The sequence below is a fragment of the Lutjanus erythropterus genome, chromosome 11 (assembly GCF_056507025.1).
Source record: "Lutjanus erythropterus isolate fLutEry1 chromosome 11, fLutEry1.hap2, whole genome shotgun sequence".
NCBI lineage: Eukaryota > Metazoa > Chordata > Actinopteri > Lutjaniformes > Lutjanidae > Lutjanus > Lutjanus erythropterus.
The window spans coordinates 29,366,479-29,387,043 of record NC_139327.1 but is presented as its reverse complement, the minus strand read 5'-3'; the positions used below and the strand labels follow the sequence as shown (position 1 = coordinate 29,387,043).

Genomic DNA, 20,565 nt, shown 5'->3' with positions numbered 1-20,565 from the left:
ACTACAGAAACTGAAACAGCACTTTTTGTAATTTTTGGCTTTATTATGTACTGATACATCTGTTTATTCAATGTTTTAAATAAATTCTATGACAGTTGTACACTTGAATGTCTGCATGCCATTATCTTTATTAGACTTCATTTATATAGTTTTACATTCAGAATCCAGGATGAGATTGAGTTTGACACCCCTGTTACAACATTTAAAATATTTACTCAACTTCCCATCTGTATTCCTTTCTTTGATTTGTCCCATGTGTGTTCGTCCATGTGTGCAGAGCCGCAGAGTGCAGCTGAGCCTCAGCCTCCCAAACAAGAAGAGGAAACAATGGTCAGTTATGTGTTCCTCACCGAGTCGCTGCTTCTTTTCTTTGACTCTGACTCGCTGAACAAATCAAATGATCATCATTAACATGACTGATGGCTGCAAGAGGCACCAAATCACATTTGCTTTAATCATCAATTCATCATAAAGAAAACATTTCCATTATTTTTCACATTCTGCATTCACAGCTTGTATTTTTCATCCTTTTGGCTCCTCTCTAATCTTTTGACCCTCTTCTTCTACTTGTTTTCCCTCTTTCCTTTGATCTCCTTCCCCACCCCCTTACCTCTCTTCGTGGCGTCTGTCTGCCGTTGTCATGTGTATGTTCATGGGTGATTGTGTGTGTGTGTGATGGGGCTTGTGGTCAGTGTCTGCAGGACACCAGTCAGTACGTGCTGAGCGAGCTGGCAGCGTTAGAGACGGAGCAGAAACACATCGACAGCAGAGCTGCTGTGGTGGAGAGACGACTGCGAAGCCTCATGGAAACAGGTGAGTCTCACACACCAGCAAAAAATATACATATTAGATTAGATTTTATTTTGGAAATTAAAAATATAAATAAATAATTCATGACCAAAAAGGAGAAGGAGGAAGTGAATACTTAAAGTCAAATCAAGTCCTCACCCTGTTTTACATTTCACCAATAAACTTTCTGTTGATTGTACATACAGGAAGTGACCGTGATGAAGAGGAGAGACTGATCCAGGAGTGGTTCACTCTGGTGAACAAGAAAAACGCTCTGATACGCAGACAAGACCACCTGGAACTACTGTAAGACCTCTCGCACACTTTACACCCGATGTTCATACATGCACAGTATACAACACACTTACGTTTCTGTGTCTGATTATCGATTGTGTTTACAGGCAGGAGGAGCAGGATCTGGAGAGGAGATTTGAGCTTCTGACCAGAGAACTTCGGGTCATGATGGCCATAGAAGGTTAGTGGTGAAAGAAGTATTCAGATTACTGAAGTAAAAGTAGCAGTACCACAGCATGAAATACTCGACTACGACTGTATTTTAACGCTGGAAAAACTGACATCAATACAAAAGTTTAGTTTCACCTTAAACTGGAGCATCTGCAGATTAATTCCATACCCGTCCATGTTATGATCCACCAAAGTTAGGCACAGTATGAGATGGATAAATCCCTGCTTTATTAGGTTTGCCACAATTGGAGCGTTCAAAGTCCGCTGGTAAACAAATGAGAGATGTGGGCTTCACTACTCACTCACAAAATCAACTGTAGGTTGAATTAAATTCAGTTGCTGGGGACGATCTAATCAGCCCCATGCAAAAACATTAACCTTCTGGAGAGCCAAAAACATCCACTGGGACATGCAGGCTGCGACCTTTGAAAAAGGCAACATCAAGTGCAAATAATTTTTCAATGTCAGCTTCTGTGAGTTTTTCCAAAAATGTAGGTTTCTATCTCTGTTCTAATGGTGTAAAATGCACCAGGATGCCTCTAATGTTCTAAATGAATAACCATTTTTAAATGTATAGGTTTGGACTTGGACCCGTTTTTTTTCCTTTTCAACTTTAAACAGTTCGGTGAACCCAGGACACTCAGTTACAACATCATTACACTATTCTGTGCATAACTGAAACTATACTTAACAAAAAGACTTCACTAAAAATGCATACATCTAGATAAGAAAATGTACACTATAACATACTATACAAAAAAAAAACTTCATTCAAAACTTCATCTTTGCTGGTTGCATCTGACAGGTGGCATTGCAGTAGGTGCTTCATCATCTGTCGCCTCGTGGTGATCTGCGCTCTACTGAGTGCACTCTTCTATTATGCTTATGGAAAATTTATAACTGTCAAATATATATATGGTGGAGGAAAAAGTACAATAATGTCGTGGAGTGGACGTACAAACTAACAAAGTAAATGTACAAGTCAGTGAATATTTGTGTAGCACCTGTCATACTTGTTAGTGCATTGAAAGTGAGTTACAGACAATTTACAAACTGATCATGTGACAGTAAAGCTGTAAACGGTAAAACAATTTGAGACCAATGCACACAAGAAATAAAAAACTATACAAACAAAACCCATAAGACAATTCCTCTTCCTATTTGTTGTTTGGCACAAAAACAGCTAGATGCTAAGTCTCCTGCTCAGCAGCTCTCACTAAAGTGTCCTTTGTCCTGCAGACTGGCAGAAGTCGTCCACTCAGCAGCAGAGGGAGCAGCTGCTCCTTCAGGAGCTCGTGTCTCTGGTCAACCAACGGGACGAGATCATCAGAGACATCGACGCCAAGGAGAGAGGGTGAGCGTGTGTGGATGTATAGTTGTTGGAAAAAGGCAAAAGGAGTCATAGGTAGAAGAGAGAAAGCATTTGGAAAAATACATGTATACACTGTATATGTCATATTATGTTTTGAATTACACTCCCAGATGAATACTTGTAATCTTGACAAAGAGTTAATATCATATGCAGTATAATGTGTGTTTGTGTGTGTGTGTGTGTTTGTGTTTTTGCAGGGCGCTGGAGGAGGACGAGCGTCTTGAGCGCGGTCTGGAGATGAGGAGGAGAAAATACAGCAACAAAGATAAATGTGTCCTACAGTGAGAAGAGAGGACAAACTGATTTTTACTACTGAGCCTCTGAAGTCTCCAAAGATGATTGTGTTTTCTTTTTTTTTTTTTTTATCTTGTTCATAATTTTTGCAAACAAGATACAAACAGGACTTTTAGGGCTCCATCACATTATTGTTTTTTTAGTGCCTTTATTTTCCCGGAGAACTGTTAATACCCATCATGAGTAAACCTGATGGGCTGCAGACTGTGTCCTCTTTGAAAGTGTTTGCCTTTAAAATGAATATCTTTTCAATTTGTCTTAACGTAAAAGTATTATTTTGATTCTATTAATGTGTTTTTATTTATTCAAATGATGTCAGATTGTGACATGTGGATTGCACATATGGTTTTTTGTGTGTTTTTATCTGTTTGTTCAGTATTTAATCACTGGCTTTTCCTATTCTTCTTCTTCTTTTATCTAAAGAACAGGTTCCCCATGACAACAGTTTGTCAAACTGTGTGAAGGCAGAAATGTGCCTCACCCTTGTAGCTTTTATGGGAAATCGTTTACAGTTGCTTATAATCTGCACACATCAAGAAATTTGTTCTGTTTCTTGTGATATTCATCTTTTTGTTTGACATTTCCACGCTGAAGTTGAAAAATATTTGGTGGTAACATGCCAAGACATATTAGACGTGAAAATAGCATGTGAGCTGGACTCAAACCCACAATGTTGAGCGCAGAGGGAAACATCACATTTTGATAAACCCTGAAAGCATTTCCACTTATTTCAATGTTATGATTGTTTTCTTTTTTTAGATGTTTAAAGTGTTCTTCATATTATGGAGTTAATAAATCTTAGGATACTCAAGGTTGTTTCCACCTTAAAGTGTTTATTTAAAATAAGACCCTGAGTCTGGGTTGCACCAACAAGGATTATTGATTAAATCATGGCTTAACTTTAAAACATGTTGCACTGAACTTAACTAGCTTAGAATTAAGAAGAATTAAGCGAAAAACTCTCTTTAAACTTCAGTTTAGTTTTTGCTCTAAACCTAAATTGATTTACAGTTGCTGCATCGTTGCAACAAAACGCTAAACTGGAGATCCAGTATTAACATGACACTTACACTTGAGGAGGTGTAACTTGGCTAACTAACTGTTTTATTAGCTAGCAAAGAATGTAAGGTATTGTTAACTTTTTAGCTAGCAAGCAAACAATGACTTCTTTTGCTAGCTAGCTCAGTCAGTTAGCGTCCTCCCCTCTTTTATACCTACTGGATCCCAAAAGCCCTCAAATTTAAAGGCTAATTATTTTTGTTTGGTTATTTTAATTTGGGTAAACAAGCATCTCCATACTTATTTAATTTCAGATTACATCAATAAACCTGAATTTACTTGGCTAAACTGAGATTAGTTTTTAATTGTTTAGTTGTTTAATTAAATTAATCTTTGTTGGTGTGACCCGTCTGAATGCCTTAAATCAGCCATGATGTGTCTGATCGTGATGTTCATGCCTGCTTGATTCACAGAAATGAAGCGGTTTGCTCATTTTTTGTGTCCTTTGACTACTGTGTGCGTGCTTCTTGAGGTATGCTGATAAAGTGGTACTCCGCTTCACATCACTACTGTATGTCCATCACACACTGTATACCTGATGTTGCTGTCTGTATTTATGAGGTGAAGATGTGATGAATGATACTGATAAATATGTTGAAGAAAAATAAATATTGGTTGGTTTGCTTAAATTTGGGCTGGATTTTTTGTAAGTTTAGCCTTTGACACAACATGAAAGTGTGAAATAATAAGTCAAATCGACTATTTATATTGCACCAAATCAAAACAGAAGTTACAATACTTTTCAAATAAAGCAGGTCTAGATTGTATGTCTTTTCAGTATTATTTACAGACACACAACAGTAAAGTACAAAGTAACTGAATACAAAATTTCACATTCACCCAGTGATACAAAGCAGTTACAGTGATGTAATGATATGGTAAATGTCAGCAGGCTCTACTCTCAGAGCTCCTCCACTGTCAGGACAGGAAACAAACACCTGTTGTACGTCCCCCAAAGGACAGAACTAAGCGTTCTTGGTTCAGTTAAATTCTGGGTCAGTTACCATGGTAACTGATGCCAGTGCGACTGAAATAAAATATTGAATGAAACAAAAACTGATACAGATAAAGACAGAATGTTAAGTATATAAATCTATTTAATATATAAATAAATATTAAATTCTTATTCCATGAAATTAAATTTCATATATAATTTTGTTGTTGTGTCACTGAAGCACTTTATTATTAATTACTGACTTTGATTAGCTATAACATGTAGAACTGAGAACAAAGTTAGTGCATACTAAGAGGAACTTTTAATTGACCCCCACTGCCCCAAGGGCAAATGTTCAGCAAGAATAAAGGGTAGTTCACTGAAAAATGAGAATTTCACAGGAAAACACTGTTGTAGAATCTCCCAAACAATCTAAGTATATGGTAACCAGTTTTCAAATGGAAAAAACAAACAAACAACTGGCCAAAAACAAAAACAGCGTCCACCCTGCTCATCTGGTTTAATCCAAGTTTCCTAAAGTCCCAACATGCTGTTTGCACATCGTCACACCACACACACCCAGTTCAGACAGTGTGCACATGAATGTGGCTCCAAGATAAGGATCTACAGTGAGGATTTAAGCTAAAAACACAGTGTAAATAACATTTTAGTCAACTTGGCATGTCAGGAGTTATGGGACACTAAACAAGCAGTATGGAGGCATTTCATGTTTTTATTTTGTTGTTTTACATTTGAAAACTGGTCACCATTCATCATAAAATTCAAAAGTCAAGCAGCTTTCAAAAATATAAAATTTGATTGTTTATTTTTAATCGGTTTACAAATTGCAAAGTGAGTGAACAGAAGAAAAATCTAAATCAAATCCATATTTGGTGTGATCACCCTTTTCCGTCAAAACAGCATCAATTCTTCTAGGTACACTTGTACAAAGTCAGGGGTTTTGTAGGATTATAGTCACATGTTTGATTAACCAGTTATACCAAACAGGTGCTAATGATCATCAATTTCATGGGCAGGTTGAAACAGTCATTAACTGAAACTGAAACAGCTGTGTAGGAGGCTTAAAACTGGGTGAAGAACAGCCAAACTCCAAGGTGACGTGGTGGAAGACAGTTTGATGTCACAGGTCAGACACCATGACAAGACTGAGCAGCAACAAGACACAAGAAAGTTATACTGCATCAGCAAGGTCTCTCCCAGGCAAAGATTTCAAAGCAGACTGGGCTTTCAAGATGTGCTGTTCAAGCTCTCTTGAAGAATCATAAAGAAACAGGCAACACTGAGGACCGTAGACATAGTGGTCGGCCAAAGAAACTTAGTGCAGCAGATGAAAAACACATTGTGCTTCCCTTCCAAATCAGATGTCCAGCAGTGCCATCAGTTCAGAACCAGCAGAAACCAGTGGGACACAGGTTCACCCATCTACTGTCCAGAGAAGTCTGGCCAGAAGTGGTCTTCATGGAAGAATTGTGGCCAAGAAGCCAAACCTCCGACATTGAAATAAGGCCAAGTGACTCAACTATGTATGAAAACAGAGGAACCGGGGTGCAGAAAAATGGCAGCAGATGCTCTGGACTGATGAGTCAAAATATGAAATATCTGACTGCAGCAGAAGGCAGTTTGTTCACCGAAGGGCTGGAGAGCAGGCTGCATTTCTGTAAATGGAGTTGGGGTCAGGATTAATGGTGTCCTCAGTGCTGAGAAATACAGGCAGATACTTATCCATGCTGTTTGTGAGGGAACATGGACTGTTTGGAATATTTCAGTCATCAAACTTTTGCCCTTCAAGAGCCAAAACTGAAACTTACTGTTGGGCCATGAGCCAAAAGCACACACCCGATGTGTTGTACTGGTACAAAATGATACTAAGATCTAAGTTCCATAACTTCCTGTGCAAGGAGTCGCTCTATCCGTCTGCTCAGATTATGAAAAAATAATTAACAATACAAGATCCTATTTAAGGAGTTTTTTATATTATTTTGTTGGCTTTTGCCTTTATTGAACAAGGCAGGTGAAGGCAGACTGGAAAGGTGAGAGAGACAAAGGAGACAACAGACAAAAATAAAACAGCATAAATAACAATTTATATATTCCTTCTTATTTAAAGCTCTGTTTTTTACTTTCAATAACTGGATGGTTTGAGACAATTTGTTTTAGAGGCATTTTTCATTCTTACTTATTATTACTTAAGTATAAGAGTAATGTACTTAGTTACATTTCACTACTGAAAGTATTTACAGTGTAGTTAAACCATGAACAGGAACAGGTTATTCAAAAAGGTCAAGTCAAATGTAAGTATTGTCAAAGAAACATCTTCACATGGTCTCACAGGAAAGCGTCCACGTTCGGCCCAGACATGAAAAATACACATTTATGAAGGTGCACATGGTCGTCAGAGGCAGGAGGCCGGGGTGGATCGGTGAGTAATAACAAAGGACTCTTACATGGGAGACAGTTTGGTTGTTTGAGACCAACAGTCAGCATCGATTGTTTTAAGGAAGTAGTTACCTTAGCCAAAACCACAATGTTTTCCTGAACCCGACCAAGTTATTTTGTTGCCTAAACCAAACCAAACTGTGACCGTCACCTGATACGTTTCTCAGCAAGCTTAGTTTTGAAAGTTTATCTCATCTATAGGACGCAGCTTTCAGTCACCAGCGACAGCTGATTTTGTTTTATCTGTACCCCTTTGAGTTATTTGATAATCAGTGGACCTCACTGGTCGTCTCCCGGTTTAAAGCAGCATGGATTCGATTCCCAGTCAGTAAACGTCTGATTTTCCTGTTAGTGTTACAAATTTCATGCATTTTCCTTAACGAACAGTTAAAATTGCTAAGAACCAAATAATCATTAATTAATAAGATACAAAACATGCATTTTTTTCCCTCAATTTGTTTCTCAATTTAAGTTAAAGTTTCCTTATTTAAAAAAAAAAAAAGTTCTGCCAGACAAAACTAAAAAACGAAAATATCAAATGAGGGGCAATTAATGCAATTTCTAGACTATTGATTAGCTATCAAATAATACATTTTTGATCTGTTAAATTCTTAAGGGTTGCTATGTTGCATAATGTTCATATATGTTGTTTTAAAATACATAACAGCCCTATTTTGAAAATGTAAGGAGTAGAAAGTACATATATTTGTGTTTAAATGTAGGGAGTAAAAGTAAAAAAAAAAAAAAAAACTCAACTAGAGTACAGATACCTGAAAAAGTACAGTGAAGTATTTGTATTTAGTTACTAAGAGCAGCAGACATCTGAATCAACACGTCTCAAACAGTCCCAGCCAAACAGTATTAGACAGGATCTAATTTACAGGATGTCGTCTTTTGTCAACTTCTTATACTGTAGCTTATCTGTTAAGAGAATCATTACTGTCAGAGCGTGTGTGTGTGTGTGTGTGTGTGTGTGTTCCTGGTAGAGTATTAGAGATAATCAGCTTCTCTCTGCAGCAGATCTCCACTTCACTGGATCCACTAATCTGAAGTGACAGACAGAGCCGAACAGATCCATAGCATGATGAACCTGTTAGCTGTTAACTATTAGCTCACCTGAGGAACTTCCTGCAGCTCTGATAGCAAACCCTCACTTCTGTCATGCAGGAACCAGAACATGGCCGTATGACACAGGTGGAGCACACACATACGAGATGTCAGGTGTGTGTGCTGAGCTGCCTTCTGCTCGCCTGTGTGTACGTTGGCAGTTTGTACGTCTGGAGAAGCAGCTTACCCAGGTATAAAACTCACCAGCAGACCTGAGACGGCACTGTTAGACTGGACTGTTAAACTGTTGCTCTGTGTGTGTGTGTGTGTGTGTGTGTGTGCGTGTGTGTGTGTGTGTGTGTGTGTGTGTGTGTGTGTGTGTGTGTGTGTGTGCAGGGACCACCCCAGTGTGATAAAGCGTCGCTGTGCCAGTGTCCTGCTGGTCTCTGCTCTGTCACCTGCAGTGGTAAAAGCATGGACACACTGGGCTGATGTCAGGGTGAGTACACATGCACTGAAAACATGATCAACATACAGTAATAGCAGAGTTCCCAGCATGCATTGTTTTAGAGTTAAAACGCTGCCGAGTCCCTTCTGTCTATTGTTTAAAGAAAACATATAAGTTGAAAACTTCTCACAATGACGAAAACATGGCCAAAAATTATGAAGGATAGTATTGAATTGTTGAAAATGTAATAAATTCACTGAGAGTAGTTTGACGTTTAGTCTTTGTGCTCGCGCTGGACGAAAGTATCTGTGAGTTCTTCAAACTGAAAATATAAGAGAAACTCAAATTTGTTCAAATTCGACTGACAAACTCAAGGTTTTTTGGTCCGGACCGTGCTGGGGGAGGTTTCACACCAGGAATTTTGATTCGGATCAAACTGAAAACTCCCTCAGATCATCAAGTCAGCTGCGTCTTGCAGTTCCCAGGTTCAAGCTCGTGACCTGAGGGAACCGAGCTGTCACTCTGGAATGCACTCCCTGCAGAGATAAGATCCTCAACATCTGTGTCCACTGTCAAAAAACACCTAAAAACTAATTTCTTTAAGATGCCATTTTTATTAAGTGCCTGTATGTTCAGATCTACTTCTGTGCGTACGCTGTGATGAATCATGAGAACAGAGTATGTGCGTACATGTACACACCATCATGTATGTTTATAAAGCTACACTGCTGTGTTCCAGGTCAATGTGTCAGTGTTGGAGTTGATGGGAGTTCGTTTGGAAGGTCTGGTTCCTGCAGCCACACTGCCTTTGCTGCTGACCGTGGTACGTCATCGAGTCACAAGAAAGAAAGACAAAAAGAGATTCTTCTCTTCCTACAAATCTTCTGCAGAGAATATTTCATTTGTTGAAATTACAAAGATTAGACTCCATTCTTAGCGATGAAGGTTCTCCCTGAAGGACTGAGGTTATACCTGGAACCATTTGCTTCCTTTTTTTGATTAAAGGGTTTGTCAAGGGTTCTTTGTAAGACTATGGGTTCCATTCAGAATCCTTTTCATCCAAAGAACTCATTTTGGAGGAAAGAGTTCTTCAAGGATTGTTGAAGTCATCCTTGTTAAAATATGTTTTTTCAGTTTAAACAATGGTAACTGTCACATAGATCAGTATGATAGATGATCACAATATACAGTCTATATGGGATCCAAAACATTTTATGTCTCATCTGTAGAAGATAATGTGGTTCCTCACAGAACCCCCAAAAGACAAGAGGGTTATAAGTGAAATCCTTATTAAAAATTCAATTTCATTCTATTATAGTCTAATATTCTAAAATATTTAGATATTTTAGATATATTTTCATATTTTAGACAAAATCCTTGTAATATAAGTGTTCTCGGTAAAACAACCTGGGTGGGTTCTAGATGAAACCCTTGGAATACAGAAGGATCATTGATAGAACAACCAGGTTGGATTCTAGGTGAAACCATTGTAATACAAAAGGGTTCTCCGTAAAACAACCTGAGTGAGTTCTGGATGAAACCCTTGGAATACAAAACATTTCTCTTTAGAACAACCAAAGTGGGTTCTAGGTGAACCTTTGGCATATAAAAGATTTTGGTTCATCCCCCCTAGAGAGGGTTTTTTTAGTGGAACCATTTACACCATTGAACCTCTCATATGGGGGTTCTGGGTGGAACCTTTCACAGATGGTTCCAGGTATAACCCTTAATGTTGGGTTCTAGGAAGAAGCCTCTGAACAGTTCCAAGTGGAACCTTTATAAAAGGTCCTGCGTGGAACCAGAAAGGGTACCCCTGCAAGGACAAACCAAAGAACCCCTCATGGTTCTAGTTAGCACTTTATATATAAACGACTAGAGCACCTGTTTTTAATTTAATCATATTTATATTTTTTCAACATATCAGAAGTAAAGTCAATCTCAGAACCGTAAAGTTATTTGAGTAAAGATGAAGAGACCTCGGCCACAGAGTGTTCTGTAGCTTCAAACACTACTCTTTGGATCCAGTTTCCCAGTTAGAACATTATATTTATGCTGCACTAAGGCAGTCTTGACATTTCAGACTCTGAACTTCTATTCCCAGCGTGCTGCAGTGTGGCTTTACGACCTTTATTACATGTCTGCATTTTGCAGTGAAATCCCATGAGCACGTTGAAACCACATATTGGAAAAAACGTCCCGCGCAATCTGTAGATCCTCCTCCTTAATCTTTTTTATATACTTCCAAAGGATGTAATAAACACTTGATTCTATTGTAAACATCAGGTATTTTATCTTGGTCCGCTGGTTCATTCTGCGATGGACGACCCCGAAGGCTTCACGGGGGAGCTGCAGTCTGCACTCGGTGGGTTAAACTCTCTGTCCACTAAATCTCATGTCCAAAGCATCAAGGGTTTTTTTTACGTGTGTGCTCGCGTGCATTTGATGCGTCTGTCATCATAAAGTCTTGACTTTATTTTTCCAGATGTTCAGTCCTGGAGGCTGTGTGTGACAGACGCAGTGTGGCTCAGGAACCAGGTGGTGGCACCAGCGACAGAGGAGCTGGTGTTCAGAGGGGCCATGCTGCCCATGCTGGTGCCCTGCACTGGACCCACAGCTGCCATCTTCGTGGCTCCGCTCTTCTTCGGTGTTGGTATGGCAACCACACTTTGAGAATGTAAACAACTCAACATACAATGTATTTATCACATTTGCAGTAAATATTAAGACTGCATTGACTATTTGAACACAGTTAAGGGATAGTTCTGTTTTTCTTGAAGTGTGGTTGGTGAGCAGAGTTTCTGCAGGTTTCAGAAAGTCAAATTTAAGACTTAAGAGGATAAGATATTCCTATTAGTCCCACAATGGGGGAAATGTGAAGTGTTAGAGCAGCCAAGTGGACAGCAAAACAGAGCACCAATAAAAAAAAAAAAACAATAAATAACAAGTATGTAAACAGGAGGAAACAAAAATATAGGAGCAATATAAACAAGGGGGATTAAAAAAAAAAAAGAATGTAAACAGTTTGAAATATAAAGATAGGAACAATATAAACACAAGAAAATATAAAATATAGGCGCAAAGACAGAAGAATGCAATGCACAATGCAGTGCACAACTTCATAAAAGTAATGTTAATCTCATTAATCCCATGTATTTTTAAGGCCTGTCAAAATCATATTTAAACAATTTTAAGGCTAAAAATTCAGATTAATTTATTTTAGACTTTTTAAGATACTGCGGACACCCTGATAATGTACTTATTCATAGTCAGTGTATTGTCCCCCAGTTCATAGAACCAGCAGGGGTACTGGTCTAGGACTCTAAACAATGCACTGCTGTCCCACAACAATGCAAACCAACCAATCGAGGCAGCTGTAGTCAACCAATTCCAGTCCTCTGCAAGGTAAAATTACTGTTTTTACTGTCTTATATAACAGTGGTTTCCTGTTGGAAAAGGCTGTCTGAGACCAAGGTACAGTGATGAAAATGGTCTAAATATAGCATGCACTCGAACTGATATTGATTTTTTTTTAAGGTGGCCCCTTTTTTCAAGTATTTACTTTAGTTTTGTAACAGGATCATATATTCATTGGATTTATTAATTTTTTTGTTCAAATAAACTCAAGAGACATAGCTAATTATTCATTGATTTAACACTAAGAATGACCGTTTTTCTCTGCTATAACGGTACTGCTTCAGTGTACTTAGTGGCATAACAATTTATAATTATGTCAGACATTAATTGCTTAGAACAGTGAAGACAACAAAACCCAAAGCAAAAAAGGAAATTCATTAACTATCGGAAAACTATCCTATGTAGGATGCTAATCCCCCACATGGCTGTTGAAAGGGCCAGGCTTCCTATTGTGCAAAATACTTCTTTTTACTGCAGTTTTCCACCACAGTTCATAACTACTTTATGGTGTCATTCTAGCCCATTTCCACCATATCATAGAGCAACGGCGCCTCCATAAGGACAGTATGAGTGTCATCCTCTTGGTATCAGGTCAGTTTGCTTTACAAAACTCTCTTCCAATAGAACAAACTGTAGCTAATGGGTTAAAATAAAGTTAAATACATGTGTATTTTTGGGAATGTGATATGGTTATTGGATCAGATATAACTCTGTCAGCGTTCTAGTACAGCACACAACTGCATGAATTAACTTTTCAGCAGAGCCGAGATCAAAAAGTGGCTGATGGGAACTGGTGGCACAGTGTCATATGCCGGTGTAGACATGCATGCCAAAGATAATACCAGTATTATTTGGTTAGTTGTCACAAAGTATCACCATAGCCAGACTGGCTAACAAACTCCAATATTTGCTTTGGGTATATCGCCCAGGATGTATGAAAATAATTTGTATATGCATCGGGGTGACGGTGTGACAGTGGCCATTAGACATCAGCATATGCTGCTGTGCCACTAGTGATGTACCATCAGACACTTTTTCATCACTTGTCACTTTTATTTACTTTTGCTCCTGTTTATGCACCAAAGTCATCTGTATCCAAAACCACAGAGATTTTACAAAGGAAGGCCATTAATTTTGCATATTTTACAGAAATATATTTTTTTCTTTTGTGCTGTTCTTTTGCAGGGATGCAGTTCTTGTACACAACAGTGTTTGGGGCCTTTACTGCCTTTATATTCATGAGAACTGGTGAGAGATCAATTGAGCAGAACACTGACTTGCTGCGTTTCCACCACAGGGACCTGCGTCTAAATTATGTCCTGGAGACTTAATTTCATTCCCCAAAAACTCACTGTATTTTGCAAAAGTACAGGAACTTTGGGAGGTTGGGCTCAAGTACTTGCAGCATTTTATTATTGCCACCATTTTTAAAAGTTTGCTGATGCCAACCAATTAGTTTTTTTGTTCACAAAGTATTTGACAGATGCATTTTCAGATATCAGTGGACTTATTTGACTGGTCTATTTTGGGTCTTTAGAGTGTGGTGGAAATGCAGACAACAACGGTGAGAAGGAAACTTTTAGCTCCTTGAAAAGTAAAGACCGGGACTAAAAGTCCTGTTTACTTTGGGTGGAAATGCAGCTTTGCTAACACCTTTAATACCCACCTCATTGAATCTGTAATGTCTTTCTATAGGTCATGTTGTGGGTCCAGTTTTGTGCCATTCGTTCTGTAACAGTCAGGGTTTGCCTGACATCAGCTCAGCCCTCCAACACCCTCAGCGATCAGCTCTACTCTTCTCATATCTGATGGGGCTGCTGTTGTTTCTGGTGTTACTCTTTCCGCTGACGGACCCCTTCTTCTATGGTGCCATTCCCATCTGCAGCCTGGCTCCCCCTCCAGCGTCTGTATGCCAGATTCAGTGAAATGAAATACACTCCTGCTCTTAAAACTACATTTTTTTACTTAAGATTTTATTGTGTGTTCGGTTTTCAAATAAAAAAGTATTTTTGCACAAAGAGCGTGTGAGCATTTATACTTATACATATATGTGTGTGTGTGTATGTTTAAGTGTGTGTGTGTGGGTGCCTGAGAAGAGAACGATTCAGACATTTCCTGCATGGTTGAAAATATTTCCTACTGTATTGAAACACAACACCAGTACAACTTTCCCTGGCTGAGAGAGAAATACCAGAGGTGTTTGTGTGTGTGTGTGTGTGTGTGCGTGTGTGTGCGTGTGTGTGCGTGCGTGCGTGCGTGCGTGCGTGCGTGCGTGCGTGTGTGTGTGTCACAGAGAAAAACAGATGAACTGTGAAAGTGAATGAGTGAGAAGGCGAGGTGATGGAGGAGACAGCAGCAGAGAAAGACATAAGCAGACAGCAGAGATGGGAAGTAACTAAGTACAAATACTTAGTTATTGTACTTAAGTTGCTTTTTTTAAGGTATCTGTACTTTCCTTGAGTATTTATTTTTCCGACAACTGTTTGCTTTTTGCTCCCTACATTTGAACACAAATATAAGATCTACACTACTCAGAGTTTCAAAACATGTTACTTCAGTTTTAATGCATTTGACTGAAATTATTATTTCTATTTTACATCATTATTTTGCGTGCCACCTTCCTAATATCAAGACAGATTTCAACCTAAATGGATGAAGCAATAACACATAGCAAAGACAATTTCTTAGTCTATCTATCAAGCTCATCAGATGTAACACAACGAAAATGACATAGCGCGATGAAAAAGTAATAACAACAAATCAGTGAAAAATGTAACAAGACAAAAAAGACATAACAAGATGAAAAACAATGTAACAAGGCAAAAAAAGACGACAACTAGATGAAAAAGATATAACAACAAAAAACAGGTAAAAAAGAGGTAACAAAATAAAAAAACATTGTAAAAGATGTAACAATACAAAAAAGACGAGATCAAAAACAAAGTAAATGATGTAACGAGACAAAGAAAACGTGATGAAATGAAAAACAGTGCAAAAGGTGTAACACAACAAAAAAGACAAAAAGATGAACAACAAGACATAACATGAAAAACAACATGTAAGATGTAACAAGACGAAAAACTAACAAGATGAAAAAGACAAAACAACACTGAACACTACGTTAAACACATAAAAAGACAAAAACAACGTATCCAGACAAAATAGAAGAAAAAAGATGAAACAGACAAGAGAGGGAGGCTCGACCGGAGAACAGTGAGGTTCAGTTAACTCTGCACAGAAACAGCTGGAGGAAATCATACTTTCAATTTCAAATTCAGTTTCAGAGCCTGTACTTTTTACTTTTACATGAGTAAAGAAGTTGAATCAGTACTTCTACTTTGACCAGCCTTTTTTTTTTCTGTATTTTTACTTGAGGACAGAATGTGTGTACTTTTGCCACCTCTGGCAGACAGAGGAAAAAGAGACAGACAGACAGAGACACAGACGCAGAGGCCAACAAACACACAGAGAGAACCAAAGTGCAGAAGGACAGCTATGCGAAGTCGCATTCATAATAGGACAAATAAGGCGATGAGAGTCAGACGTGTGAGAAAAAACATTCGCAGCCAGAAGCAACAAGAGCAAATTGAAGCCAAGAGAAGAGAAGAGAAGAGAAGAGAAGAGAAGAGAAGAGAAGAGAAGAGAAGAGAAAAATAAAGGGCAACAGAAAAGTAAAGACTGAAGGGGAGGACGGGGGGAAACGTTAGTGTGTCCCCAAGGAAATTCAGAATGTGGATCAGCAGAGTTGAGAGAGAGGAGAGAGTGGAGGAGATTCGGGGTCAGTGGAAATGATGAAGCTTTGGGACTGAGAGGTGAAAGGTGGTGTCGGACAATTGAGATTGATGAGACAGACTGATGAGCTAATTATATTGTTTACAACCCAAACTAGACAAGACGCATTTTCTCCTGTAGATGCACACAGCTCTAAACCAAAGTTGTGCATAATAATCATCTAACTTCATCTCCCTGCATCTGACTCACTCATACTCTTCAGATGTTTTCATGTCTGGTTTCATTTTTTTTTTTTTTTTTTTTTTTTTTTTACATTTTGCTGGTTTTTAAACTCTTGTCCTGATTTTTTTTTTATTATTATTATTTTAGCTGTATTTTTTGTAGGAATAATTAATTAAAGGACAAGTTAGACATTTTGGGAAGAGTTAGATCAGATACCATTCTCAGTAAATATTATAGATGGCAATCCTCCAAAATCTGTCTATTAGCTCATGTAAAGCTCACCAGTAACATGTTGTATCTCTCAGAATTTTGTTAGTAGAATAAGAGGTGGCTGTTCAATACGAATATTCAAATATTCGTTCCTTTTTTTCATATAGGCTATCGAGCAACACTTTACTGAATTGCCAGATTTTTGAACAGGGTTTGGTGGGACGATCAGGGTGACAGCGATGCTGATGTAATACAGTAAACAAGCCACGTTAAACCTTGGACTAAAATCTCAAACGGGTGTATGCTAATGGATGCTAACTATGCTAAGGACGGATCAGAAAAGCGCAACATTTTTTGTGAAGAGTAGTTATGTAACAAAAGACAGAAACTACATTGTATTAAAGGACCAACGTGAGGGATGTAATGGCGTCTAGTGGTGAACTTGCATATTGCATATACTTGGTGCAAAATGTGAAAGGTTGTATAGGGCCAGCGTTTGGATTGTCCGTTCAGGGCTACTGTAGAAGCATGGAAGTGCACCATGGCAGCATCCGTGATGGAGGACCTCCGCCCTCTGTAAACATAAATGACTTGCTCTAAGGTAACAAAACACAACAATTGTTATTTTTAGGTGATTAATACACCAATGAAACATGCATGAATAATATATTCTATTTCTGCCATATTCTGCCAATCAATTGCACACACTGGACCTTAAGTTGCTTTATCCAAATGATGTTTCCCCTGTAGAAAAGAAGAAGTGCTGACTCTGCCGTTATCTCTGGGGACCGAAATGTCCCCTGAATTGCACTGCACACTGACCAACAAACAAACAAACAAACAAACAAACAAACACAACCGTTATATGGAGGGTTAAATCATGCTGGACTATATCTTGGCTGTAGCAGTGACTCCGGGAAGTTACAGGTGATATGACGTGTTAATTAACGTGCTTTAGAAGTGCTAGTAGGCACATTTTGTTACCCCTGGAAAGAGTAACACTAGCTGTTCCACATTTACAGTCTTTATTCTAAGCTAAGCTATTTCCTTTAAATTGTTGTACCTATAGATATGGACCAGCTGTGTGTTTGAGCGGTGAGTGTGTAACAACACCAATTCTCCATTACTTATGTTGGCAACAAACCTTCTGGTCACAAACTGGGGTTTCTGTTCTGTTCAGCACTGTGAAGTGTTGGAAAAGGTTCGGTTTAAAGAGATTAGGGAGGGTTTTTTCATGATAATCTATATTTACTTAAGAGAAAGCTGCAGAGTTTTCATCATGCTCCCTTTTTGCTTCGCTTTCATACATCTCAACTTAGTCACTCTTGGGATCTGTCCAGTACAACAAAGTCATCGGCTGCTGGCCGCTGAGAGTTTAGGGATTTGGGACAGTTTGCTGCTCTGAATCAAGCTTGACAGCAGTTATTGCAAGAAACAACTGTATTATCTATTTACCTCCCCGGCGTTTTCCCCTGAAAATTACACTGAGATCAAATGTAACAACCTCCAATTTGGAGACCACCTCGGAGACCGCCAGGTGAACGCTGCCTCACAGTTGGGAATGTGAAATGAAGACAGCAGAATAATAGAGAGCAAAGAAAGACAGACTGTTATGCAACGTACATAACTGGTCTGCAGAAGATTTTAGCATCGTGGTTAGGAAATGATTTACCTTCTGTTTCTGATGCTGAGTCAGGTAGTTTACTGTTGCTCTGCTCTTTTGAGCTGGTTTTGAGAGGCACACAGTGAAAACTGAGGAACTTGGAGTACAAAATGTGTATTTTCAACAGGAAACGACCAAAGAGAATTGACTTTTCCAAAGAATTGTTCATGTTGGTCTGTGCTTCAACAGCCGAGCAGCTGAGAAAGCTTTGTAGAAGCCATGGATGCAGAAAGGAGAACTGGATACAGCGTTAGAGGCAGCCTCTGTTGTGTTCTTGTGAAAGCTGCTCAGTGGAGTATGAAGCCAACTTCCACGTATGATCTCATGCCTATGCTTCAAGGTCCCACAGAGCGAGCGTAGTAGACTCCCTTTGGCCCAGTGGCGAACTTTAACTATAATAGGGATACAATTATTTAATTGAGCAACTCTTCTCGGCTTTCCAAATGTTTTTCGGACTGAATGGATCAAATACCTATATTAAAACAAGTCGTTCTGGGCCACAGTGCATCATGTGATGTTGTTATGACACGGTTTGACCGTGCCTTCAACCTTGGTTGAATGGGTGGAATTTATGTTATCTTTCTCCCTTCCTGTTTCCTGTACTTACATATACGTGCTATGCACGTCTATGTTAAACATGGGTAAAAAGTTGTTGCTGGTGGACCTGTAAGAACTTTAATAGTCACATCTTGAGTTAGCTAATGTTAGCAAAATGCAGCTAACTTGGACTAGTCTAGAAAGCTAGTAAGCTATTGTTTGGCCAACATTAGCCATCAGATATAACCAGCTAGTTTACAATTGATTTTATTACCTTGCTACTTAGGTAGCATTTTGATACTATCAGATGTAACTAGCTAGTTCTTGATTGATGTAGATTGGCTTGCTGCTTAGCTAGCTTTTTGATAGCATAACATATCGGGTGTGACTAGCGAGCTAATGATTGATGCAGATTAGCTGGTTAGTTAGCTAGCATTTTGATGACATTAGCTACCAGATTTAACAAGGTAGGTAATGATTTATGTAGAAAAGTTAGCCACATAGCTAGCATTTCACTAATGTTAGCTATCAGATGTAGCTTGCTAGCTTGCGATTGATGTAGATTACCTTACTAGTTAGGTAGTGTTTAGATAATAACTATAAGATGTAGCTAGGTAGATAGCAACTATTTTGATAATACTGTATGACAAATCAGATGTAACTAGCTAGCTAACAATTGATATGACTGATGAAATGAAAAGTGATTTTCTTTTCAACATAGATGAGGCTACCACATAGCACATCTAATGGTACATTGTATTTCAGCTGGTAAGTATGAAGTGAAATGCCTCCTGAAGTTGGATTTCCGACTCAGAAAGCTGAAGCAACCTCACCAACCCTGAGGTCAAAGTTCAAGATGACTGCTCTGTGCATCAACAGTAGTGAAAGCTTTATATTGTTATTATTCTGTCTCTTGTGTCTCATTAAATCAGTCAAAGTAGTTTCTTCCACTTGTTATACTAGAGCACAGTCAACTTGGATATGTTGCCATAAATGACCATGGTTCTGCTGGATGCCAGGCTTTTGCAACAGTTATTGAAGCACAGAGTGAAAAGGGGCGGGACTTAGGAAGGGTCAACGTATAGTAGTCGTGCACATCCAAGAACCATTTGAGGCAGGTGCTGGACTGACAAAGAGAAGCAATGAAGACAGAAAAAGGTCTGCACACTCTGGACTTAGGAAGGGTCAATAAGTGGAAATGGTGCAGAGAGAAGTCAGACGTGTGGTGGGTTATCTCAGAGGTCCTACACATCCGGCGCCTGTCTGCCTCTGTCAAAGCCTTTGTGTCCCGTCCCTTTCTTGTGGAGTTTTCATCCTTTCTTCTCACTGTTAATGCATTTACCATTACACACATGCTCACAGACAATAGCTCTGTCTCTGGAGAAATATGACTGTATCTTGACAGACACTACAAAGTGTAAGATGTCTGTGTGTGTGTGTATGTGTCTGTGCCGTGTCTATGGAAAAGCTGAGTCTATCATCTGGTAAAGGAATAATCTGTCAGGAATTATCCTTTCCCAGTGCGTTCTCCCTCTCGCTTTCTGCCTCTCAGCAGTTTTTTTTTTTTAAGCCTTAACTGTTTTCTGGTGATTTTCTTGCAGAGTTTCTGTTTGTCTGAGGTTTGTTTATACATGTGTGATTCTTCATGTGCAGCAAACTCCAATTGCAGGCCAGACAGTCGCACATTTTGAGTCACCCGAGCCTTTGATAGTCATGCTCCTCTTTTTTTTCTTTCTCCAAAGCTTAAAAAATGGTTTTGGATAGAAAGAGCTCAGTCACTGCAGTTTCCATCAGCAGCCATGTTTGTTTTAAACTTGCCATATGACTTCTAACTGGAAATTCAGTAGCAGCTGTTCACACAATGGTATTTTCCATTTTTTGCCAGTTTAAAGAATGCAATGCAAGAATACTTGTAAGTTAGA

The 20,565-nt window shown here is 38.8% G+C and overlaps 2 protein-coding genes across 13 annotated transcripts in view; both read left to right on the top strand.

Moving 5' to 3' along the window:
* LOC146319304 (uncharacterized) overlaps nt 1-4,223 on the top strand; it is a 44,258-nt gene extending 40,035 nt beyond the window's left edge. For 11 of the 12 annotated variants that reach the window (XM_084729910.1, XM_084729909.1, XM_084729905.1 and 8 more), the window contains 6 exons: nt 278-330; nt 693-813; nt 996-1,095; nt 1,191-1,264; nt 2,494-2,608; nt 2,824-4,223. In XM_084729910.1, the coding sequence (XP_084586036.1) occupies nt 278-330; nt 693-813; nt 996-1,095; nt 1,191-1,264; nt 2,494-2,608; nt 2,824-2,911 (551 nt within the window). In that variant the 3' untranslated portion in view covers nt 2,912-4,223. The remainder of the gene's footprint in view (nt 1-277; nt 331-692; nt 814-995; nt 1,096-1,190; nt 1,265-2,493; nt 2,609-2,823) is intronic. The other variant, XM_084729901.1, reaches the window with a different exon arrangement.
* A 4,252-nt stretch (nt 4,224-8,475) lies between these two features.
* LOC146319303 (CAAX prenyl protease 2-like) lies at nt 8,476-14,216 on the top strand. The gene is made up of 8 exons (XM_084730367.1): nt 8,476-8,668; nt 8,814-8,916; nt 9,605-9,688; nt 11,149-11,227; nt 11,348-11,515; nt 12,799-12,870; nt 13,465-13,527; nt 13,975-14,216. The coding sequence occupies exons 1-8, from the start codon at nt 8,532-8,534 to the stop codon at nt 14,202-14,204; spliced, it is 936 nt and encodes a 311-aa protein (XP_084586493.1). The 5' UTR covers nt 8,476-8,531; the 3' UTR covers nt 14,205-14,216.
* The last annotated feature ends 6,349 nt before the right edge of the window (nt 14,217-20,565 follow it).

What these genes read in the sequence shown, in the direction of transcription:
- LOC146319303 (XM_084730367.1), top strand. Translation starts at nt 8,532, where the DNA reads ATGCAGGAACCAGAACATGGCCGTATGACACAGGTGGAGCACACACAT. An exon ending in TGGAGAAGCAGCTTACCCAG is followed by an intron (nt 8,669 to 8,813) that starts GTATAAAACTCA and finishes GTGTGTGTGCAG; the next exon opens with GGACCACCCCAGTGTGATAA. An exon ending in TCCGCTCTTCTTCGGTGTTG is followed by an intron (nt 11,516 to 12,798) that starts GTATGGCAACCA and finishes GTGTCATTCTAG; the next exon opens with CCCATTTCCACCATATCATA.